Source organism: Microtus pennsylvanicus, chromosome 3 (assembly GCF_037038515.1).
Source record: "Microtus pennsylvanicus isolate mMicPen1 chromosome 3, mMicPen1.hap1, whole genome shotgun sequence".
Lineage (NCBI taxonomy): Eukaryota > Metazoa > Chordata > Mammalia > Rodentia > Cricetidae > Microtus > Microtus pennsylvanicus.
The window spans coordinates 71,353,413-71,377,695 of record NC_134581.1 but is presented as its reverse complement, the minus strand read 5'-3'; the positions used below and the strand labels follow the sequence as shown (position 1 = coordinate 71,377,695).

The following is a 24,283-nucleotide window of genomic DNA, read 5'->3' as shown; positions in this document are numbered from 1 at the left end:
CTCTATGCTAATTCTTCTGCCTCAGCCTATTGAATACTAAAATTGTAGACCCAATATTGCACGGGTCTAAGACACGATAATATTGCTTACTAAGTCCTAAAACAAAAGCAATCACAAACCCCACTCTAAAAGCAACCAACCAACCTACCACAAACCCCCAAACTAGAACACAAGCATACCCACATTCATCCAAACACGATTCTCTCTCTTTCTCTCTCTCTCTCTGAACAGAAAGAAATCCAAGCTTGACTCTCCTTTTTTCTTCTTTCAGTTTTTATTGAACACAAGTATTCTGACAGAATGCAAAGTCAAAATTCTCAGTTAGTACTCAGTATTTACAGCAGTGAGAATGGAAACAAAGGTGGTGTTGATGTTTCACTCAGTAAAAAGTTTTATAACAAGAGAGAAGGCCCCCGAAGTACAGAATGCTGGGTAAGGATGTTAATGGAGGTGTGACCACCACCATCCAGACGGACAGCTGAGGGTGAGACCCTGGGACGTGGGAGGGTCCGTAGAAAAGTGAGAACATAGAGTCCCTATTGAATACACCTTGGCCCTTCAGGATTGGGAGACCCCACTCGTGGCACCTGGGTGGCCTTCCCACAGAACTTGGCCATGCTGGTCTTTGTGTGATACATATGTATGCCACATAGACATACGACACATCAACATTGAAACTGGTGAGTCCATCCCTCCTTCTAAAAACTTAAAAAAAAATCACAGATGAACTGTGTTTATCTCTTCAGATAAAAGAACCTGGAAATACACCGACTCCCTCTTTCATTTTAGAGAGATTACTGCTTAAAAAAGAGGAAAACTCATGCATGATGAGACAAACATATGTGTGAAGAGAGAGGCAGATCCGAGTGTGGGCTGTCTAGTCCAGCGAATGGTGGGGCCAGTGTTCAGGAGGTCAGTCACCCTGGGCCAGGTTATTCTAGGGTGGTTCTGTCTCGTTCTAGTCATCAGAACTGAACTCAATGTGTCGAACCACAGGGTGAAATACATCAGTTCCAGGAGGCACAGTGTGCCCTTAGTCTAGCTGCTCAAGCCACTGACTTCACACCATGGGAAGCAGATCCCACTGGACGGGCTACGCCCAGAGGAGTCTGCCCCTCACCACTAGGACCTCTCTGGCTTGGGTACGACCCGCCTTTCCCATTCTGCTGTGTGCCCTCAGAGCTGTCTTCCCCATAGCTCGTCCTGAGGACCTGTTTACTATGGATCTGGGCAGGTCCTGGGGTGACAGGGGCCAGGCTGAGTGTTCTGGGACCCTCCAATTTCCGTCTTCAGGAGCTGAGAAAATGCAAAATACCCCACATCGAGTAAATGACAAGACCATTATTTTTCACAGTTTGAAAATATAACCTAGCATCGCCACTGGTCACGCTGCAGAAGTGTCAGAACACCAGGGTGCACAGCCCACAAAGGGGACGCAGAGGCCATCTGCCACCCTCACCGCTTGCTGCTTTGTACTTGGGAAAGGAACCTGTGCTGTCGGATGGACGTCTGTTGGCTTTAGTGTCCTCTGCATCAGCATCACCTGTATTTCGTTTCCTTTGTTGAAAGGCTTCAATTCCTTTTGACGTTTCGGGTCGTTTGTGTGTCTGTTTGTTTCCTGAATAGCTTTTTTTTTTCTTTTTCTGAACTATCTGCTATACCTTCCACAACCAAACTATGTTGAAGTTTTATTTCAATACTATGACAAAAACACGTTTCACACTAAAATATTCACGCATCCACAGTGCACAAGCTTGCGGTTCTAAAGTCGAATGAAAAACAAAAGCAAAATGTCTATACAAAGGGCTGGCTTTTCCCTTCTCCCCCTCCCATCCCCCTGAAAGTTTCTGTATTTTTCCCCCACTTGGAAAGTTGGATTATAACTCCAGACAGTATTTGTTTTTACAAATGTTGCCTAAGCGAACAGAAGGCCGATGTCACTTTCCTTCAACAGATTTCCAAAAGGAGACACTACTTCCCTGAAGCACGCGTGCTTTTCTGCTCAAATCTAGATTCTGGGCTCAAAAGAAATGAAATGGTATGTATATATTTTATTTGGCTTTCTACAAAGAAAGGGGGTGTTTGGGGGTAAAAAAAAGAGTGTGTTCACCAAGACCAGCCCCAACTATACAATCGTCTCTGCTTCATTCAACAAAGCCAAAGGAGTCCTTCAGAGGAAGGGTGTGCAGACACCTGGGAGGCAGGTCCGGTGTCACAGACACAGGCAGGTGGCAGCTAATCCGAAAGTGGTCTAAGGTCCCCTCTCCCCCTAAGAAACAGCAACAGAATCAAACAGAAAAAAAAAGAGGCAAAATCATTCCAGAAGGAGAGGGCTTTCACCCCAGTTTGACACAGGTAAAAACTGCAACGAATCAGAATTGGTGGTGGGGGTGGGGGATAGACCCACTGTAAACAATCGTCATTTATAACCTTCACCCTGTGCTAAGCAACCTGGGGGGATTCTACCTGCCTCTATGGGGTTACCTGTTGCTCAAAGGAAAACAAATTGGCAGGCATTTTACAGGGACATCAAACACAACCGAAGTCAAACATCTGTCAACTTGTAAACACTGGAAAGCAAAGTTGGAAGAGAGGAAGAAAGGGAAAGGAAAGAAACAGTGGAAGGAAAACAAAGGCAAAAGAAGTGGAATGAGCTGCGATTTGGCATTCCTCCTACGGCACTGGAGTCTACATGGGAACTGAAGCAGCCAACGGGAGCGCCGCACATTGCATACCGAACAAGTACAGAGTGAACGGAAAGCCTAACTTCTTTGTGAGGTTCTACCGAGTCCCGACTTGACTGAAAGTATAAAAATAAGCTGCGAACTTGGTTCATTCGGTTAGTCTGAGCTCTTGGAAGCTTTTTTCTGAAACCGATCTGTGCCAATTGGGTAACACCAATTGCAGCCTTCCTGAACCTAGATTTTTTTTTCTTTCTGAGCTTCCTAGATTCTTAATTTGGGGTCCTTTTGTTTGATTTTTAAATGGTTTCAGGGAACGGAGTGTCCTAGTTTGGCTGTGGGTTTAACCTTTTTGTCTCATTTTTTTTACAAGTGAGTGTGCAACAAAGGAGCCCTTTCTAGAAACCTACAAAAAGGCGATCCCATGTTATCTGTTTTTTTAAAGGCAAGAGACACTAGAGGAATGAGTGTGTGTGTGTGTGTGTGTGTGCGCGCGCGTGCACGTCTGTGTGTGAGGGAGAGAGACGGAGAGAGGCGGGAGAGAGGGAGAGAGAGATTTGGGGATGCTCTGGTGAAGCCGCTGCTGTGTCACTTTTTATTTTGATCTTTGCTTGTTGCTAGGTACCCATCATGCTTTGCTCTCATTCTCTTTTGTTTGTGTGGCATCGTTGGGGACCGTCTTGACTTCAGTTGGCGCTGGCTTTGCTTCTGACTCCTGGGACTCGGACTTTGCTTCTACAGGACCCTTCCTGCAGAGAAACACAAATAGCTCAGCTGAGATCACAGTATACTGCCCTGCGAATACCGCCCCTCTCCTCGCGCAATCTGGGGGGCTTCAGCTGCAGCTCTGACATCCAACCTTGCGTGCAGGTTGACGTCACCTCAGCGTTCTCCAAGTGACTCACGCCTGGGGAATGTCCCCAGAAATCCTGGGTGTCATGACTTTAAAAGCAACCAGGCGATTTTGAGGTGCAGCTAGGTGGAGGTGCTCTAGTCAGAGAACAGTCCTTTCTTCCTCTGGCCTCGATCGCCTCCAGGGGCTCTGTGGTAACTCCAGGCAGGAGGAGAGAAGGTTCTCTCTCTCTCACCCTGATAAGCAGAAGCGCTGTAGCTCAGTTTGCTATATGTACCAGGTTCTGCTTCAGGTACCAGTTCCAGGGACCCCTATTGTAAGGCATCTCACTTTTGCCTGCCCCCAACCCTACACCCCAGCTGTTTCAGAATGGTAGCTTGAACAGGGTGAGAAAATATGGTTACCACGGTAAGAGGCTAGAATGGGCCTGCTTGTTGCAAGGGACTGGAAGGGACAGCCACATTTATAAACCTTTATAAAAGCCCAGGCAGGCATGCCTCAGTCTCCACAGGTCTCACAAGGCAGAGTCCAGTCTAAAGCCCCTTGAGAGCTAACACAGCTATCATGATTCCACTGTATTTAGCGTCCCACTTAAGAAATCAGAAGGTTGAGAACTTGAACTTGGAGACAGGCATTGAGTGTCTGGGAGTCTTAGGTAGGGGGTGGGCCTTGCAGCCAGTGTGTGACAGAGCTGTCTGTGGGCTGAACCCTCCTTGCCCACGCACCTCACCATGGCTACCTCTTTTCTTCCTGAATACAACGGTGCCTTTCTCAGGAGGCCTTGGCCTGGCCCTGGATAGCACCCACACACTCTGGGCCCGGGATGACAGAGAAAGGCACCTTGGCCTCCTTAGTGCCTTCTCAAGCTCTGCTCGCCAGTGACCCAACTGCAAAGGCATCCCCGGGGAAAACAGAAGCATGGCTAGGATTATGAGGATGAAACATAATTAACATGGCCTAATTAGCGAGCCGGCAGCCTCTTCGCACCTATCCCACTGCCTGCCCCTGCTCCTGCCTGACTCCAGGCCCCTGACTGATAGTTGCCTCATAGAAGCCCTGCAAGAGGCTGAGGACACATCAAACAAGGAGGACACAGCACAACACAGACACACACCACCACAGGACACAACCCAATGACAGCAGACAAAGAGAGGCCGTACTCGGTCTTTGCTGGTGCAGGCGGCACCGCGCTGTCTGCAGTGGGAGGAGCAAGCTCAGAGGCTTGTCCACTGGCCCCAGTGGCTGGAGCAGGAGAGCCCAGGGCTGCAAAAACATCCTTTGCAAGGTCAATATCTGGGGTCTTGAAGTTCCCTTCGTCCATTTTTAAGTCCTCGCCCTGGGAAGGTTTTGTGGTGCTGACGGAGGCAGCCTTGCTCTTCGGGCTAGCAGGGGCTGTGGCTGCCTCAGGTGGGTTCTTCATGGCGCCAGGCTGGGTGGGCTCTGGGTCCGGGCCTTTGGTGCTGGGGGCTTCCTGCTTGGCCTGGGGGGCTTCTGTGGCAGGGGCAGCTACTGCTGCTAAGGGGCTGGCTGCCCCAGCTGGGGTGGGGGTTGGAGCAGGGGACAGCTTACTGGCTGGAGGGACCTTGGAGGCCTCCCCCGCATTGGCAGGGGTGCTGGGGCTGAGTACAGCTCCTTGATTAGCCAGGACAGTGGAGGACAAATTGCTAGCAGAGGGAGTTGAGGTCGGGGTATCGCTCAGGTCAACTAGAGGAGCAACCTTTGGGGCCGAGGCTGGGGGCGTGGATGCGGCAGTGACACCGGGCCCCTTGGAAGGGGTGGCCTGACCAGTGGGCACAGAATTGGAGTCAGGCACAGCTGTGGCCGGTGGGGCAATACTGGAGGTCAGTGTAGTGGTCTCACTGGTGGGGCTGTTCTGAGCAGTGGCAAAAGTTTCGGTGATAGTGTCAGAGTTAGTGGTGACGGTGGTTACAGAAGGCAGCATGTCCTCGACAGTGGCTGTGGTGTCAGCAGGCAGCCTGTGGGGAGGACAGGAAGTAGAAAGAGAATAGACAATGAAGCTGAGACATGACAGAGAAGCTAGATAGATCAGAGGCAAGGAGAGGAGCTGAGGGAAGGCATGCAACCGTACACGGGCAGGAACATGGGCCCACAGAGAAACGAGGACGAAGAGGAAGTACACGCCCCAGGTGGGCAGAAGAGGACACAGGAGACAACAAAGAACGTGGCAGTCTCAAAGGGACCTGCTAGCCTTCCTCCATGCTGACACCCCGTCAGCTCTCTATACAGGGCTCCAATCTCCTATAGAGCTCTCTACTGTTCTCTTGTGCCACCCTGGATCTCCACGCCAGGGAAGGCAGCTGATGCCCATCATATACCTCTCTAGGTTTCTGGAGCCCCATAGAAATGGGGTCCAGTTACCTTATAATTCTTCCTAGGCAGGGACGGGACCAGATGAGAGGAACAGTGCTCCAAATGGCTCCCGTGTGTCAGGATAGACACATACATCCAGCCACAGATGTATGTTCCTGTAAGAAGTGCTTCTTTCAAATCTCTTAGATCCTTGATAGGCAAGCGGGCATGATAGCCATGGCTGGTCAGAGCCCCTGAGGATCTCCGAGATTTCTGAATAGAAGAGGTCCAGGGAACCTTACCAGGCCCCCAACTTTTCTAGCATAGAAGATATTAAAAGTGCAGTCGTTTGTCGTTTTCTCAATGAGTTTAAGCAATTCCTAGAATATGTGTGGAATTTTGGAGGAGTCTTGGGAATCCCACTTAATGAGAAGAGCCTGGTAAGGACCCACCATGACCCAAGGAGAAGCAAGAATGCCTTCTCTCCGAGGAGAGTGGGTTCAGACATTGTCCGGCCAAGAGGTCTTCTGACCGAGGGCTCCCGAGTTCAGGTTTCCATGTTTGGCCAGGAGCCGAGGGTGAGAAGCAGGGAAGGTTGGGATGGGGTGATGAGGTGGAACTGGGGAATCTACTGAGGAGGTGCCAGTGCCTCCTAGTCCACGTACTCGGGCTCTGTCAGCGGCGTGGTCTCGTTGGGCTCTGTGTGCTTCCCTCCATCATGGTTTGGAGTCCGTTCCTCCTCTGTTCGGACCTCCACGATGGGTTCTTTGGATTCATCTTTCCTGTGGAGAGAGTTCTGCTGGTTAGATCCCAGGGCAGCTTCAGAGGGAAGATGTCTAGGAAAAGAAGCTGCAGCAAGGGCCATCAGGGTCCAGCCTGTGGCTGGCAAAGTGGGCCAGAATCCTCTCTGCACCAGCCTAGCCCAGAGTATATAAGGTCATTAGCCCTACCTCAGTTCTCCCATCCATAAATTAGAATAAGTAATAGTGTATAACTCACCTACCTATGAGAACAAAATGAGATCATTCGTGTAAAGTTTTTAGCACAGTGCAGAAAAATCTTCAATGTAAACCCATGTGCATACATATGTATGCATGTATACACATATATTGTAACTGTGATACACAGTCCATGTGTATACACACACACACACACACACACACACACACACACACACAGAGAGAGAGAGAGAGAGAGAGAGAGAGAGAGAGAGAGAGAGAGAGAGATTTGTATATATACAGTTTCCAGCATGTGGGAGGGCTCAACAACTCCATCTTCTCCCTCCATCCTTTCTCAGCTTGCTATAACAGGCCCACTCATCCACCAACTCCAAAATCTGCTAACTAGCTAACAGATGCTGCAGGAGGGAAAGAATAGATAGGGTGTCCCTTCAAGAGGAGAGGGATCTATATTCATTCTTCTCCTTTGGGCACCCTACAGCCAGGATACAGGGTGTTGCCTTCAGGAGCTGCAAGATAAATATTGCATGAGTGGCAAATGAATGGACAAGAGATGAAGTGCACGCTTCCAACGCTGATCCTGTCCAATCATTCTGACAAGCCCCTCTCTTGGCCTCCCTCAGGAATTTCCAAATCTTTATGAGACTTTAGAACCTAGGGAGAACCCAAGATGCTGCCATTCAAACTGGTAACCCCACCTTGCCTTAAACCCATTCTTAGAGAGATTTGCTTTGATAATGTAACCACTCAGAGTTTTCACGTGGGAAACAATAAAGCTCAAGGGTAGGCCACCCCAGCACCGTCAGACAGCACAGCACTAGGCCCTGGGCTGGGCCGAGCCTCGACCTCACTGACACAATGGGTTTGCACTCACGAGAAAGCAGCCTTGCCCTCCTCCATGTCTTTGCCCTTGGCTCCGGGCCCAGCTTTGCCACACAGGTTAACAGCAATGCACATGAGCAGGCCACACTTGTTCAGGAAGTAGCAGGTAATGTCCATGACCACGAGGAGCAGGACGAAGATGACAATGAGGATGCCCACGATGGCACCGGTGCTCAGGCCTGTGGTGGGGCTGCCGTTGGCTTAAGTAGGAAAGAGATGGTTGGTGGTTAGCAGGCTTGGCTATGAGCACCCCTAACCCTCTGGACAACCATCCCTGGGGGTGGAGTAGGGCCCTGAGCATAAAATCAAGGCCTTTGTGACCAGTGATACCTTCTCAAGGGCCTTCTTTTGGCTGGTTCAGAGACAAGAGGTTCTCTGAACTTTTTAGATGGGGCATGATGCCCTCATCTCACCCAGGAGACAGGGTTTGGGAGTTCCCACAAATTAAGATGAAGAGAGGGGATTGTGAGCTGTGTCTTCATTTCTGTCCCCAACCCTGAACCTCCTCCCTAAGGCATAGGCTCAACTGGTCTTCAGGAACCCTGGAAGCAGACTAGGCCCAGACAAGCAGTGCTTGAGGACACCTAGAGTAGACGAATCTAGGAGGGCCCTGCTGCGTCTCTGGACCAATGCAAAAGGATTTTTGATGTAGTTAGGCAGTAGCTGCTGGCTCCTGATGTTAGGCTGTACTGTGATAGACAGGGTCCCATATGGGGTTCCCAGGACTGCCTTAGGTCTTGGGGAGATGTCAGGCCCAATGGGATGCCCAACATATAAGTCTACACCCTTTCCCCTCTTGAAGTAAGTCGAAAGAAGTTTAACTATGAGGAAACTGGGGTCTCATTTTACCCTTTCTTTTTGTGATCCATGAAACTCCTGAGACACAGCAGCCTCCCCAGGCCCCACAGGTAAGGCAAAAGGTCTGGGAATACTCACCATGTGGGAGCCAGGCAGGCTGGGACCAGACTTCAGGAAAACCTGTAGACTTACCCAGATTTGAACATTCTCACAGACAGTCATACCCACGCACAGGACAAATATTCACATTCTCACCCCCAGACCCTACGCAGCCTCTTACTTCTGGCTGGGTTTTCTATGTCTAACTCCCCGGTATCCATTAGCAGTCCTCCAAGACTTTGGCCTATAGATTCTCTCACAGAAGGACCCTGTCTGAGTTCCCCGTGGGACCCCACTGACAACAGTTTTCTGACAGGGACCCACTGACTCCCATAAATAGAAGTATGGAGGGAAGCAAGACCCTGAACAGAGTTCTGCCTCTGGACGCCATTGTGGAGATGATAGTCTCAGATTGATATATGGGCACTTCTCATTCATCCATTCTTCAAGGGCAAACCCATTCTTATAGTGATGTTTTATCGATGTTTTAATAAATAAAGCTTGCCTGAAGATCAGAGGGTAAAACTAAGTCACTAGACGCCAGACAGTAATTTCATACACCTTTCATACCATGATTTGGGAGACAGAGGCAGATGGATTTCTGTGAGTTCAAGGCCACCCTGGGCTATACAAGATCAAGGCAGAGACAGATCTAGGTGGTGGTGGCTCACACCTTTAATCCCAGTCCTAGGGAGTCACATGCCTTTAATCCCAGCACTAAAGGGGAACAGAAAACAGAAGGAGGCAGAGGCTCAGGGCTCAGTGTGCAGGTAAGACTGCTCTCGTGGCTTGGCTGTTTTGCTTTTCTGATCTATTATCTGTCTCCGGGTTTTTATTCATGCTACACAATCTACCATTAGATCTTGTCTGATGTTTCCTGTGTTCCCAAGGGACCCAGGATACCCAGATCGTGAACTGGCTGCAAGAGTTACAACTCACAGCACTTGCAAAGTGGGCTCAGCCATCTCCACAGTCAGTTCCTCTACTTCCTCAGCTGCTAAGCCTGTTCCAGCAGCTTGCCAGTCTCATCTTGTGCCGTCCCTCCAGACAAGGGGAGGGAAGTGCATCTCAGGATAAGCGGCACTGCATGTGTGTTGTCATTTTCCTATTAATAATGTCAGAGTTTCGCGACAGGATCTCCCTGCTCAGGGGCTCCGATCCTTTTTCCTCACTTCCTGAGAGCTGGGATTAGAGGTGTCCACCACCACACCTGGCCACTGCTCTTCATTCCTGTGTAGCCTATCTTCTGCCCCTACTAAGAAACCTTGCCCAGGTACTGGAGTACTTCCTAAGGACAAACTCCAATGCTAGCTCGGAATGCCCAGAATAGAGACGAAAGAGTACTGGAATCAGGAGACGGTCACATCCCTTGTGGATGGCACAGAATCATTCAGTCCAGGAGAACTAATGGGACAAGGTCTGCATCCCGCATCTTATGAACAGGTCATAAAAAGAAAAGCAAATTAAACAAACAATAAACAAAAACAAAGCAAAAACCCTAAAACCTCTCAGACGTCTGTCTTCTCCATGATCTTCCTCTTGCCCTCTGTTCTAAGAACAGCTAGGTGTCTTGCACATAAAGAAGGCCTCTTGGAGGCCAGCTTTCCCTCATCTTCTTAGGTTAGAGCTGCCCTGAGCAGTGCCTGGATGGGGCTGGCTGTCTTCTTCCGTTCCTGCTTTGAGAGCTGGGCATTAAAAGCAGTTTTGGCATTCAACTGAATTGCTCCAGGGCTGAGACTTATATATGTGCCCATTTTCCTATGCCTTTCAATGGATCTCACATTTTCCAGATGCCCAGTTGGATCTGAGTCATTGTGCCATGGCACCCAGGTGCTGAAGTCCTAGTCTCAATACAACTGTCAGGCTCCCTGAATGGTTGAACTGCAGGGCTGGTTTCCTCAGAAATCTCCTTCCTGGAGCTGGCTATGACCAGAATGCAAGTTGTTGACACAAGCTTTGGTCAGTTTCTCTCTATTGTAAGATCCCCATGTGTATGTGGTGTGTGTGTGTGTGTGTGTGTGTGTGTGTGTGTGTGTGTGTGTGTGTGTGTGTATGTGTATACTGTTAGGGGGAGAAATGGCTGCTACATACCCACAAGACCTTGCTAGAGAGCTCTGCATCTGACCGAACGTGTTACCCCTGACCTCATCTTCAATGACTACCTCCCCAGTTTTGCAAAGGCTCATTCCTCTCTCATTGTCTGCTGAGGATTCCCAGGCAACAGGAACCATTCAGGATCACTTAGAAGGGTACACAGATTTTCATGGGAAAATGCCTTTGACTAGGACTCTCTTTCTTGTCAAGTGTGGGGTCCAATTTGAAATGTCTCTCCTGGTAATCGGTTATCAAGTACAGACGAGGTGGAGGGAGAGGCTTTTAATTTGGGGACTGTGTTGGACACAGATATCAAAGAAAATCAAAACACGCTGTTGAGTTTACATGAACTGTTATATCCTTTAATAATGCAAAGGTGTAAACTTCATAAAGTCTTGCTGATTATCTACACAACAACGTTAGCATTCTTATTAGTAGAAAAAACATGATCTGAACCTGCTGTATAAATATTCTAAAAATGAGAAGAGAACCCTCATGGCAGATGGGATATGGTCTGTACTGATTCACAGTGCAGGGGGCAGGATGAGCTCACTCCCTTGGGGCTACCTGGGGGCTGCTCTCTTAGGGACTCCTGGCTGGACTAGGAGCCCTAGCCTTCTTAGAGGCACCAAGTGTCTGTCTGGGGCTAGCGCACACTAAAGATGTCTCCATTACAAAGGGGCTGGAATAAGCCCAAAGGTTTTCCAGGTGGGCCCTGTGTCTGCTAAGAGTACGGGACCATGCTTGGACTCTGAAAATTTAGCGTTGATCTCCCAAGGTCCCCTTAGAAATATTGACACCGTCCCTCTCCTATGAGTGGGTCAGTGATGAGGCAGAGGCAGACTCTGAGCTCTCCTAGAGTGAATGCATGTGACAGCTCTTCAGGGCCATCAGAAGAGGACTTAGGTAGGACCTCTCTTGCCCTCCCTGAAGCTTTCCTTAGCTGACCTATGATTTTCATATCAGGCTCCAAAGCCCCATGTTCTTTTCTCTGCTGTATCGCCCTGTGCCCAAGAGCCATCTTGTTTCACTGAGCTGGTGGGTAGATGCCAAGGTTCCAGAGCAGAGGTTCGGAGCTGAGCGAGAGGCACTGTCAGTGTTAGCTGCTGAGCACTGTGAAGCCTCTATCTATGCTGAACACTGGCGATACTGGCAGGTGGCAACCGAGTTGGCTTTGCCTGCAGACTGCAATTCAGGGTCATTTGGATTCCCAGAGGGAAATGCTAGTCTTTGAGCATTAAAAAGGAACAACAGAAATGAAATCGGTAAAGAACCAAAGAGAACATAAATTAAACGTCCGTGTAGATGCTCAGAGATGAGATAGGCAGAATGACAGGTGCTGTGGGAGGGGAGGGAGGTCCATCCCAAAGTTCACGCGCTGATACTAGTGGATGGTATTCAGCCTTGGGTCTCATGCATCCGACGCGACACACCCATTTCCTCTTCTGCATGAATCGCACAACAGCAGACAGGAATTCCTGGCTCTTCATAATAATTTTAAAAGTGTCGTGGAGACCATTAGGGAAGCTGGATCATTCTGGAAGTGCAGACAGGCAGACTGCCCAAATGCGCTAACACTGTGGGAGAGGGTAGTATGTCCCCTCAATCCCTCACCTTGTGCTCTTTGGAGCATGTAGTGGGGAGGTGGGCAGGGTGACTGACTCACAAAGGATGCTTCCAACCTGCCTGGTATACTGCACTTATGGTGGTGATGTAGGTCATGGCTGGACCACAGACCCCAGGACCTGGAGGTTTCGTGCTCATCTGAAGCATCTTACTGTGCAGTGGAAGAATGAGCTCTTTTGGGAGTCAGATCCCAAAAGCCCATTCCTATTGGGCACATCACAGTTTGGCCTTTTTCACAGAGACAGCAGGAGATGTCAGGCTAACACTAGCATTTCAGCACCTTCCAGAATGCTCATCAGCTCCAGGACAATAGACGATATCTACTTTTCCCACCGCACGGGCTACAGAGGGATTTAATCTGTCTATCATGTCAGCAGAGCGCTCAGGTGAGTCACCACACGGGTACTTAAATACTTGGGATTTAAATACCTAAGTACACATGGGTACTTGAATACTTAACCGCTGGCGAAGCTAACTACCTATTGAAAGGTGGAGGCAGGGCGCAGTGTTAGAGTGAAGGGCACATGTGGTGACTTTAGCAATCTGAGCCAAGCTTTAGAAGTCTAGAATCCTTCCTCTGCTGTATTTATGAACAACAAAAAACACAAGTAACAGATAGCAGAAACCTCCCCATAAACCTTGCATAATGCTGTCTTTGAAAAATAGTACAGAAAGAAATACCTCTCAAATCTCTCAAATTCCTTCCTTCCTTCCTTCCTTCCTTCCTTCCTTCCTTCCTTCCTTCCTTCCTTCTTTCTTTCTTTCTTTCTTTCTTTCTTTCTCTGTCTCTCTTTTTTCCTCTCTCTCTTTCTCTCTCTCCCTTTACTGCTCTTAAGAAGGGAGAAGACCCCATACAAAGTGACAGAACAGTTCCACCGCACAACAAAATCTCAGGAGGTAAATCTGATTCCAATCACCAAGACCTTCCTTGCTCACACAGAACATTTGCTCAGTAGCTGTGGCCAGGCAATCGCAGGCCCTACAGGATCTTTCAAAAGGGAACAACTGATCATTTTTCATAGGAACTGGGCTTTTTAAGCAATTAAAATTTGTGTGTGTGTGTGTGTGTGCGCGCGCGTGCACGCGTGTGTGTGTGTGCGCACACGTGCATGCGTGTGTGTGTTTTCAAGTTCCTAACATAGCAAAAGAAGAGTCACCATAGAGAAAAGCAATGAGACCAAGGTGTAGGAGGTAGAACTTCCTCCCAAGGTGGCTGCAGGGGCCAAGCAATGGGTCCCAGAGGACAGGTGATTGTTGAGACATAAATGTGGCAGTGGGGATGTCCCAGTGACGTCCAAGGTGACAAGTGTGACGACGGACACAGGGAGGGTATGGGAGGGGAGGAGAGAGAAGGCAGAGACAGAAACAGAGGGGGAAAAATAGATAAAAAAAGAAAGAAAAAATAGGTCAAATATAGAAAACACAAGAATCCAAGGTTAATTCAACTTAGTAAGTTAGGCTGACAAACGTTAGGAGAGTTCAGTGCTGTATCAACATCATAGGCCGGGTCAGCAGCTCAGCGATGCCAGAAGCAGCATAGCAGGTTAATCTGGGGGTGGGGGCCAGCGAGCAAATGAAATTAAAGTGAGAGAGCAGGGGCCTCCGCAGTAGAGGAGCAGGGTCAGGTCAGGAGAATGTTACCTCTCACTGAGATGGAGCCTCTAAGGCGCAGCAACGAGTGTGCCCTTCTTGTGTCTAGGTCTGTGCTGGTCCAGGCTGAGATGCAGCGCCTGGCTGCACTACAGCCACGGCACTGGGGAGGCGGGGCGGTCTTTGAAGAGCCAAAGCAGACCTGTCTTTCTACTGCGCAAGCCCCACCATCGTGCTGGTGGAGTCCTGAACATCTGTCTCACCTTCTACCAGCCTGAGAACCACAGAATTCGACCATGGATCTACGTCTTATAATGCAAAGCGGCTTTGTTCTTGAATTCCAATAACATGGCTAGGAGAGTCCAACCAGAGCGGTCTCCTTTCAGTAGGTGCACGGCAGGCAGAGAGTCACTATGGACAAGGTAAGGCCCTTCTAACCCTGTCTAGCTTAAGAGGGAGCCTGGATGATGTTCTCCAAGGTCATCGTGTGTCGGGCACTCTCTAGCATTTCTCATGCTCACACTGGAAGCCCAGAAAGTGAAGTGGCTGGCAGTGCCCAGCCTGGGAACACAGCATGCCCAAGCATGCTGCCCGTCAAGTCTTACTGTGGGGAAGAACTAGCCTATGGCCTGATGCAAAGGGCTTAACTTAAGCCTCACTAGTCCCCGAAGCTTAAGAGGCTCAAAAGCATGGATCCGACACATGTAACACTCTCAGTTCCAAGGGAAAAACAACCAAAGAACACAGGAAAGAAGGGACAGAGGAAAAGCAGGACCACCTCCATTTGGGCGCTCTATTGAGACACAACGAGGGCAACTTCCTGTAGCCACATCCAAGGACCTCTTTTTAGTACTGAGATCCTAAACAGAGCAAGAAGCCCTCCCCACAGTGCAATCAACCAATTGACGTGTCTAGTCTACAGCTCAACCTTCACCTGCCAACTGGCTGGAGGCCCCAAACATCTCCCCCGAATCAACATACACCCACTCACACACACATACACACACAACCGTAAAGAGTCACACACCAAGATCTCCTTCTGTTGCTACCCACTTTGGCACATATGACCCTACATGGCAGGCAGCCTATCACCTTTCTGTCCTGGCTTTCCCCGGGGAAGAGCAAGCTTGACAACAGCTCATCAGCTAAGTAAGTTCTCTAGACAGGGTAGACATGATGGGCCTGCTCCAGGCTGTCCTCCTACCACATCTGAACATGGTAGAGCATAGAGGGCCTTCTCCAACAGGGTGCATCTATATGATCTATGGCCATCTCTCCTGCCTGTGGCTGGCATTTGCCTGGCTCTGGAAAGGCAAAGTGATGGCTGAATCTTCTTAGAGGAATGTGCCTAATCAGGGGACGGGCCGCTAGCACGGGGTACCCGGGCCAGCAATCAGAGCTCTCACTTTATTCCCACACTTGAGTTGGTCCTGGATCCTATAGAGGAATCTGCATCTCCTAGGAGCACTGTTGCGACCATGGTCTAGCAGACTGGCTGCCCTTCCATTGATGGTGATTCCCAGGATCTAAGTTTTCCACTTGCTTTGTTCCAAGACGTTCAATTCGTCTCTAGCACAGTGGAGAGGTCCTTCGCAGATAAGCATGTTGCTAACTGGACACCATCTATTCCTTCTCTTGGGGTCACCAGAGAGAAGAGTTAGACCATGGTTGTACAGCAAAAGCAAGGGTCATATATAAATGGCACAAAACCAGTTATGTGGTCCTAGTATAGAATGCAGATGGCAGAGAAAGTCTCATCAAGGATCCTTGTTCAACCAGCAACCAAGGCAAGGCGGGGGTTGGGGTGTTTCCCATCTGAGGGAGTCCCATAGACTGGTTAGCATTGATATTTCAAGGCCAAATGAAATAGGACCTTTTGCCCCAGGATGCTTGGCAACACTCTCCTGGGGAGTCTGGTACATGTCAACCCACTGCACAGATGGGGCTAAGGCAAAAACTAAGCTTGGCATGAGCAACCAGTCATGAGGATGGCTGTAAGCAAGCAAGTTGTCAGGGTTGTTCAGGCGCATTAGGAGGCGTGGCACGTATGCATTAATTCAAAGCGGGAAAACAGACAGAAAACAGAGGTGGCTGTACCTGGGATGGCCGTGGGCTGGGCTAAGGTCTTGAACACAAAATGAGCTGCCTTGGATTTTCCTTGCTGATTCTCAGCTACCACAGATACTTCATATTCGGCATTCCAGTCCAGGGACTTGAGCATGACGTGGTCACTGCCAGATGGGAGCCTGATTTCGGGTTTCCATTCAGAGGCAAGTTTCTGGGGACAGTGGAAGCAGCAGGGAGCTTGAGTGAGCACGCTGGAGAGACTGGCTAAGAGGCACAGATTGATGGTGACTGAAAACTATGGGGTTAAAATGTAAGAAAATGGAAACCAACGAGGCTTTTCCATACTGGAGCATCCTCCTGGTTTGCTTGCCGATACCAACAGTAAGTAAGGAACGTCAGTGTGGCATGGTTTTGACTTCACTACCGACCAACTTCAGGACTGACAGGGGTTCAAATGCTGTCCCCTACCTACCCTAGCTCCCTTATCCTTTGGAATAAGGGCTTCTCAGAGGAGTGAAAGCAAATGTTCCTTGTTATATTTCAGAACGCTGTCCACATTCGGACAGGTGAGTTATCTATTGAGGAGCCTCTGTAGGCCAGGTGCTGCAGTTAGGGCCGCCTGTACCATCTTCATCACATCCCTCCAACAAACTTCTGGGCACCACTTGAGGCTCTTACTAAATCTGAGCAAGTGGTTAGGCTGACTTCCCAAGTCAGCCTGCAGTCAAGGTTGGAGCCCAGCCTCTTCAAACCCAAACTGCATTTCCCCTTTCATAACAGGGAGCCCAGCAAACACGTGCTGAACTAGACTGGGCTGCTCTGTTCCCTGTCATGTGGCCTGGACTCATTGTGGCTGAACAAGTGAAGGATGTTCATTGGGCTCACATGGAGTATCCCACAGTGCTTTGCAAACACTGGTCAGGGCATAAGGAGAGATGCAAAATTCTGGAGATTTCCCCCCTTTTCTCTCAACCTCCCCTCTAGGTATATCCTACATGCTTGCCAAGGAGTTTGTACTGGAAGAGAGTTTCCAAAGTCATTGCTAGGCAACCACCTACATAGCAAAACAGTGTGGGAGAGGCCTCAAGTCCTCCTGAGAAATCTTCAGATGGTTTTCTAGTTGCAAGGCTCAGCATGTCATAGTCTCTGGCTTTTTCAAAAGCCTTATACACCTCAGGTACGAGTTGGGCACCTGGGGGTGGGGAGGGTTTGACAAGTATGTAGTGAATAGGGTTAGAACACGGCAACAGTGTCAGGAAAGAGGCAGTCCAGTGAGCAACACAGGTCCTGGCCTAGGGCTGGAGGAAGAGGTTTTACCTGGCAAAGTAGTTCTGACCAGCTACAAAGATGCCTTTAGTGTTCATTCCAGGGCTGAGAGTGTTGTGGGAAATTTCTCAGAGGGGATTCTAATACCCTATAAACTAACCGGGAAGCCTGGGTTGTGCTGTAAGTGAGCTTTTCACATGTTGCTATGGTGCTGCTTTAATTTAAAACAAAGAAGCTGGTCTGTCTCTCTTTACTCTTCTTTCTCTGCATTCCTCAGCAAACATCATTACAAAAGAGACAACCAGACGATAAAGCAAACACTCAGGAAAGCAAACTTCATGCTATGTAATACATATTAATAATATGTGATTGCATTTAGCAAACATGAAGCCTCAAAGTGGAAGAGGATGGTTAAAGTCACTGAAATAAAAAAAATAGCCCGGCATTTTGTTCCTCTGTCTGTTAAACACAGCCACAGTGACCGTTCGGGCAAACAGACTTCAGGTTGTCTTCCTATGGGAGAGGTTGCTGGCTGGGTCCTGTATCCTAGTTACCATTTACAGAGCTTTCAAGGCATCTGGGACATTTTGGGACCTCTACATATATTGTGACTGATCTGACAACTGAAGTTATTTTATTCCCCCTTTTCAGATCAGGAAATGGAGGTTTGGGAAGATGAGGTTATCTGTCCTTCAGGTCACATGCTGGCAAATGGTAAAGCTGGAATTTGATGCCATTCAGGATCGTAATAGCCGGAGGCATTCCAACTACCATAGCATCTCTCCAACTAGGTTATTCAGGGCCACCTGGTAAGTCTTGGCATTCTTCCCAGTAGTAACAAGCTACAGGGCCTCCCATATAGTTGTATCTCCAGGCTGACCCTTAGGGAAGTTTACTGAGGCTTCTCCTACTGTGGCGGCTCATAGCTGACTCCTTCGAGAATCAGTTGGGAGAGCTGAGTAGACAGAGGTCTGTCCTCCGGCTGCAGGGTGTGCATGCCTGTAGGTCTCTAGGATAGACCCACAAGCCATTCACATGGGAACTGTTCCCAGGAGAGGTAGGGATGAGCATACTTCCTGCAGAAAGCCTAATTTGGGCTTCATGGAGAAGGCAAGCTGCTCCCTGGACCATTACTTCCAACTATTAAGAAATCTTAGTAACAGGTTATTCCCAGCACCCAGAGACTGTCACGACCCACTGCCACCACCCTGCGACTGCTTGCCAAATGTCATTCTGAAAGTGGAAGAGAGTGATTCTCAGTTTGGGGTGTGGGGATGAAAGATGGACTAGTAGAGTTCTTAGGTAGGTGGTGAGCGAGTCACCAGTGGAAGCTTGGAGTCAAGCTGTCTGTTAGAAGTTAGCCCAGCTGAGGTGCTGAGAAGAGCAGGCAGGGGATCCAACTTCGGATCTCGAAGTAAGCAGGGCGAGAGCCTAGGCTCCTCAGCTAGACAGGACTGGATTCCAACTCAGCCTCGCCCGTAAGTGCAGAGACAGCAGTTACTGGCTGTTATAGCTCTAGCTGCTTCATCTGCAATGTGGGGGCTAACTGTAATCCCCACTTCCTGGGATCCTGTGCAGGAAGTACGCCTGGATGGAGCACCCAGTCCAGGAGACACACTTTATCAAAAGCAGTGACTGCTGGATGGCAGCCTGACAATTTTGCATAGAAGTCTTAGATTATGGGGGAAAAAAACCACCGTAGAAAAACTGAAAGAATCAGGAAAACCAACCACAGCAGACGTCTTCAGATGGGTCCACTGTGGGCAGAGCCTCACAGCAGTACATCAGTCTCGTGGTTTAAAACCTTTGCTAAGTTTCATGGGTCTCCTTCAAGTTGCCCAGTGGGACCCTGCCCCACCCTCGCCTCACCTGGAATTCTCGAGTTCTTGATTCAACAAGGTAGGTATCAGGGTGCCAGGGTGGGGAGAGGGGGTCTGAGGATGGGGACTACTCACCGCTCGGTACTTGACCAGATAGTGCCTGATTGGGGAGCCTCCGTCATCCTGCTTGATCAGGTTCACTTTGATGGAGTTCCCATCCTCTCCCATCTGCCCTTCCAGCTTGGGTGCACTGGGTTCCCCTGAAACAGCCAGCAAACGCCCATGAAATCTGGGTGCATGGGATGAGAAGTAGGTCCATCAAAATGGGACGGAGTGATGCGGTGGGGCTGGGCACTGTCCTTGCTTTATCAGAAATTCAAATGGTTAACAAGCAATGAATATAGAACTCTGAATCCCACTGGACTGCCTCATTCGGTCTTAGCTGGGGGTGCTTTGTAGGAATGTTCTGGAAAACACTCCCTATGCACACAGTTCTTTTTCTGTCTCTCTCACTGGTACTCACATTTCCTCCCCCAACTCTGCATGTTTGATTTCTATACACCTGACACATCTTGACAGAGTGCCTGAAATATGGGCAAATGTAAGCAGGTCTGAATAGGAAATTTTAAAGCATCGAATTGCTTTTCAGAATAGCCCCGTGTTTTTTTCCCCTGGGCACATCGTAACTCACCCTCGAGTCCCGAGGGCTTGGTCACTGGTGGGGGTGAATGATGCTATGTTCTTGCCACCAGCTTTCCATGAATTAAATTTTATTGCTCAGCATCACTTAAAAACACGTTTCCAATTGTGGCTAAATAAAACACGAATTGCCATAGGCAAGTTTCCTGTGAATGTAACTACATTTACAGCTCAGTCAAGTGAGCGATAAACTTTGGCTCTTTAATGTATTAAAGTAACAATCATTGCGGACATTTTCTTTGTGAGAGGAATAGGGGGGAGTGGCTTTAGCATTTTACAACAAGAAAAGCAAAGTTGCTTGTTTCTCTGCATTTGGAGTTTATGCTCACTTGGATGGTAGCATCGTGAATCCTGAACCTGCGTGGGATCTATCAGAGAGCGCCAGGGTGGCTCTGCAATGTGATGCTGACCTATTGGACGAGAAACTGCAAGCCTGTGCTAAGAGGAGCAGATGAGGAAATGCGTACTACAGGGTTGAAATTAAAACTCTGTGCTTGTAGGAACCAGGACTTCCAGAGAGGACCAGACTCTGATCTATTTCCTGATCTCATGGGCAGGTTGTAGTCCACTATCTTTCTAAGCAGGGTACTGGGAAAATGGGGGGATGTGACAGGAGAGCCAGGAAGGGACTTGTCACTAGGGACAAGCTGATTACCTCACATTGCACCCCTGGCTATAAATATGGAAGGCTGGAGTTTAGCTTGGTGACCTTGTTCAGTTGTTGGGAGCCTACTCCCTTGGATTCAAAGATAGAAGCAGAGAGAACAAGCCACCCAGAGCCCCGCTAGACATCCCCTGGGGTACAGCATGCACATTGTCTGGAGCTGGTTAGAAACCCAGCCTCCTGCTGTAGCAGGCAGGATTCCTTGGTGAGATGTGTGGACCAGGAGGCTTTGAGAAGTGGGAGGAGATGAGGACGAACACATACTGCAACAGTTTTGATGCCCGGAGGTTATTTAGGAAAAGTCAGTCTTAATGTCTGCTTTCTACAACTGGGAATTTAAGAAACATAAAAAAGTAGAAATACAAAGATAAATAGGTTTTAGAAAAATACTTGTCCTGTTTTTTTAAGCTAGAATGTAGCCACTGTCCCCAGCTATTTAGAGAAAAGCATTTGGACCTGGTTTGTTTATGTCAATCTATTTAGGCTTTTCAAATTCCTTCGAGCTTTTCTAGCATCTTAGGCAATAAGTCAGTGGTGTCTACACCATTATAAATGCCCAGTGTGACTCAAAGCGGAGTCTGCTGTAGAATGAGGTCGGGCCTTTTGGTGGATTGCACAGTGCTGAAGGCCATAGTGCTGAAGGAGCCGTGAGAGAACTCAACACGTTCTATTCTCTGACAGAACTGAGGTGGCCACTTTATCTCAGGGACCCTCAAACATTACAGGTTTTAGCACTGAGAGTTCAATATCCCAGGAAACCGCTTAGACCTGAAATAACTGGGATGGTTGGTGGCCAGGACTGAATGGAAGTGGTATGATGGCTCCCTGCACTCAGGATCATGATATGGACTGAGCTGGGTGTCCCTCTGCTGAGGAAGGAGGGGATATTCCGGGCAGAGTCAGCACCTGGAAACACTTCCTCTGAACTCTGCTTCTTGGGAGCTATAAAAGCATCATCTGCCGTAGTTTGTTTCCACTCCTGCAAACAGGGGCACAGAATCAAATCTAAGGCCCCTTCTACCTTTGCCACGCCTGCATGGGTAGATTTAGGGGAATTACCAACTTTGCCTTGGTTATTCTTCACAACACCATGGGGTGGAAGACACAATAAATGGCCCCCAGCCAACCTTTTTCAGAAGACACACCCTAAGATCAACAGCTCTGTGTCTTGAAGATGGACCATTGTCAATTTCTTGTTTTACAATTTTGTAAAGTTTTCTTTAAAAATACTCTTGTCTTTGAAGAGAGACTTCCAAGTCCCTTTAAAGGCATGTAAATGAACAGGCATCTTTCCCAGGAGTCCCTGAAGAACCCAGCAGCCCTGCTGAAGGCAGTCTCTTATCTCTGAATTTGTTTCCGAAAATATATGCCTATAATCTCAAAACAACACCTAAAAACTCTGCCACAGCTCCGACATTTACCATACTCAAACAGTAGAGTTAGCTATTGTTCTGTCTGACAAGGTTACTCTCTGATTCATATTTATTTTAGCTCGGAGGTAGAACATTTCATATCATACAGAATTTAGGTTTCATTTAGAAAGCTTTGCCTATGATTAATCATACAAATATGTGTTGAATTGAGTTTTAGAAGTTGTCTATCAGGCAATGAAATCTCAAAGGTGAACGACATGATTTTCTAACAAAATGAAAAAAAAATATAGTCTTATGATCATTAAAAAAGATAGTGGGGTCCTTGTGCAGTAGTATATATAACCTTCCCTATGACCTGAAGGAAGATTTATTTTTAGTTAACGTGGAGCTTCGGAGCAATTCGGTGGCCCTACAAGTTTTTGTGAGTTCATTAAGATTGGGGAAGAGCAGTTGTTAAATCCATTATCTTACGAATCCTCCAACACTTGCTGTCTGGTTTTCCTTCTAGATTAGGAATGGGGCTAAGAAAACTTTCCAGTCTGCACAGAACCAGGCTTGGTGAGGACGGGGTCACTGCAGAAACAATGGAGTCTCAGTGTTAAAAAGGCTCACTGCTTAATTGAACACAGTAGCAGAGGAAATGATTCAGGGGGTCCCAAGGTTCTGGGGTGGCTGCTGCTGTGACTGAAATCATTATGGGCAATTTCAGAAGAACCAATATTGTAATTATTTGTAAATGTTGGTTTGCTGTTCATCAGCAATAGGCAGGTTGCTTTAAGAAGACCCCCGGGGTTAATTATACCCTTTGAATTTAGCTTCATCTAGGAATCAAATTTTTTCCCCTCACATATTTTATGTTAAAGCTGAACACAGCGCTACTTTAAAAATAAACCGTGACAACAAAAAATATGAAATCTTGGGCGGTTCAGATATTTTCCAGCAGAACCTAAATCATACACGCAAGGAAAAAATAGTACGAAGAAGGCCATCTAGTGTCGGCTATACCATGGGCAGGCCCTATGAGAGCCCTCCCAGAAACCATAATTGAAACATATATTTCTGGCCATGGAGATTACAGGTTCTTCCTTTGGAATTACTGGGCTTTTGAGCCCTTCAATCTGAGTCGGCCTCATGCCTTTCCTCTCATCAGCAGAGGTCTGGAGGTGGAGAAGAACTCCTGGATGCACGACTTCACAACAAAAACCATAGCAAGCTCAGGGCTCGCGTAGGCATCTGTGAACTGCGAACGGAGAGCAAGCGTCCCTGCTCCACTCCAGCAAGCGCACCGTCAGCAGTACGTTTAGCCTGAGAAACCAAGGACCCAAAAAGCACCCCACCCGAGGCTCCGTCTCTGTTCACGCTCACCCATTTTAAAGGCTTATTTTTGAATGAGTCACATATGTATGTGTCTGTGTGTGGGTTTGTGTACAGAAGTGGCCGTGCCCACAGAGATTAGGAGGGGGTGTCAGAGCCTCGGGAGCCGCCTACTGTGGGTGCTGGAACTGACTTGGGCCCTGTACAAAAGCAGTCTTCTTAGCTGCTGAGTCAACTCTCCAGCCCTCATTCACTCTGTCTTCGTACAGATCTGCACTGAGGGCGGTGATCTCAGCTACACTCATGATTCCCTAGTGATAAATCTAGAGTTTCTACTGAAGGCTATCAAATAGCACTGTTGTGAATTAAAATCCTGTTCATTTTGCTTAACCCAGCTCCAGTCTCCCTTGTTTAGTTATTTCTTATCAGCAATTTAGCCTTGTGTATGCCTTTTATTATTATTATATGCATCTTTATAAAAGTCTAAAATGGATGATTTTCCTATTCAGATGGGAAGCCTATTTTATGTCTCCAGCTCAGACACATTACAGTTCCATCATGGACCGGTATTGACAGGTCCTGTGGGGATTAGCGAATTGCCTTGGGTAATCGGGATTTAGAGTTATTAGGCCACTAATTCTCCTTCCTGAAATGGAGTTCTTAGCTAGAGATGTCAGGCGAATGTCTCTAATTTGATGGTAGGCTGTCTCTGTTCTCTGTCCCTATAATTCTCCTGACACGTCTCTGGGGGGTCCCTTCCTGGATTTCCCACACTTCCAAAGCTTAGCTCTGTGATGTTAAAGATAAAGGTGCCAATTTGTCTTTGACATTGTTTGCCCCCAAAAGAGGCCTCTGGAGACAATTGGTTTTTCCTCCTCTTTGGGGTTAAGGATGTGCCTGTCTAAGGTGACCTGACTTTTGCCACCCAGTCCCCGGCTTCAGGGGATACTGAAATAAGGAATGAATGGGTAGGGAAGTGAGCAGTTCCCTGGGCTTTATTTATTGAAAATGTGCACGAGTGTTTTATACGTGCACATGTGTCTTTATACCACACAAGTGCCCAATGCCTACATAGGCCAGATGAAGGCATCAGATCCTCTCCGATTGGAATTACAGATGGTTGTGAGCTGCCATGTGGATACCAGGAATAGAACCCAGATCCTTTGCAAGAGCAGCCAGTGCACTTAA

The 24,283-nt window shown here is 48.2% G+C and overlaps 1 protein-coding gene across 12 annotated transcripts in view; it reads right to left on the bottom strand.

The window, feature by feature from the left end:
• Window positions 1-250: 250 nt before the first annotated feature.
• Ncam1 (neural cell adhesion molecule 1) overlaps window positions 251-24,283 on the bottom strand; it is a 294,019-nt gene continuing 269,986 nt past the window's right edge. For 4 of the 12 annotated variants that reach the window (XM_075965979.1, XM_075965977.1, XM_075965976.1 and 1 more), the window contains 6 exons: window positions 19,181-19,305; window positions 15,990-16,170; window positions 7,678-7,885; window positions 6,510-6,626; window positions 4,695-5,510; window positions 251-3,430 (listed from right to left, as the gene is read on the bottom strand). In XM_075965979.1, the coding sequence (XP_075822094.1) occupies window positions 3,310-3,430; window positions 4,695-5,510; window positions 6,510-6,626; window positions 7,678-7,885; window positions 15,990-16,170; window positions 19,181-19,305 (1,568 nt within the window). In that variant the 3' untranslated portion in view covers window positions 251-3,309. Of the gene's footprint in view, window positions 3,431-4,694; window positions 5,511-6,509; window positions 6,627-7,677; window positions 7,886-11,011; window positions 13,516-15,989; window positions 16,171-19,180; window positions 19,306-24,283 lie in introns of those variants that run through there. The other 8 variants (XM_075965981.1, XM_075965982.1, XM_075965980.1 and 5 more) reach the window with 4 other exon arrangements.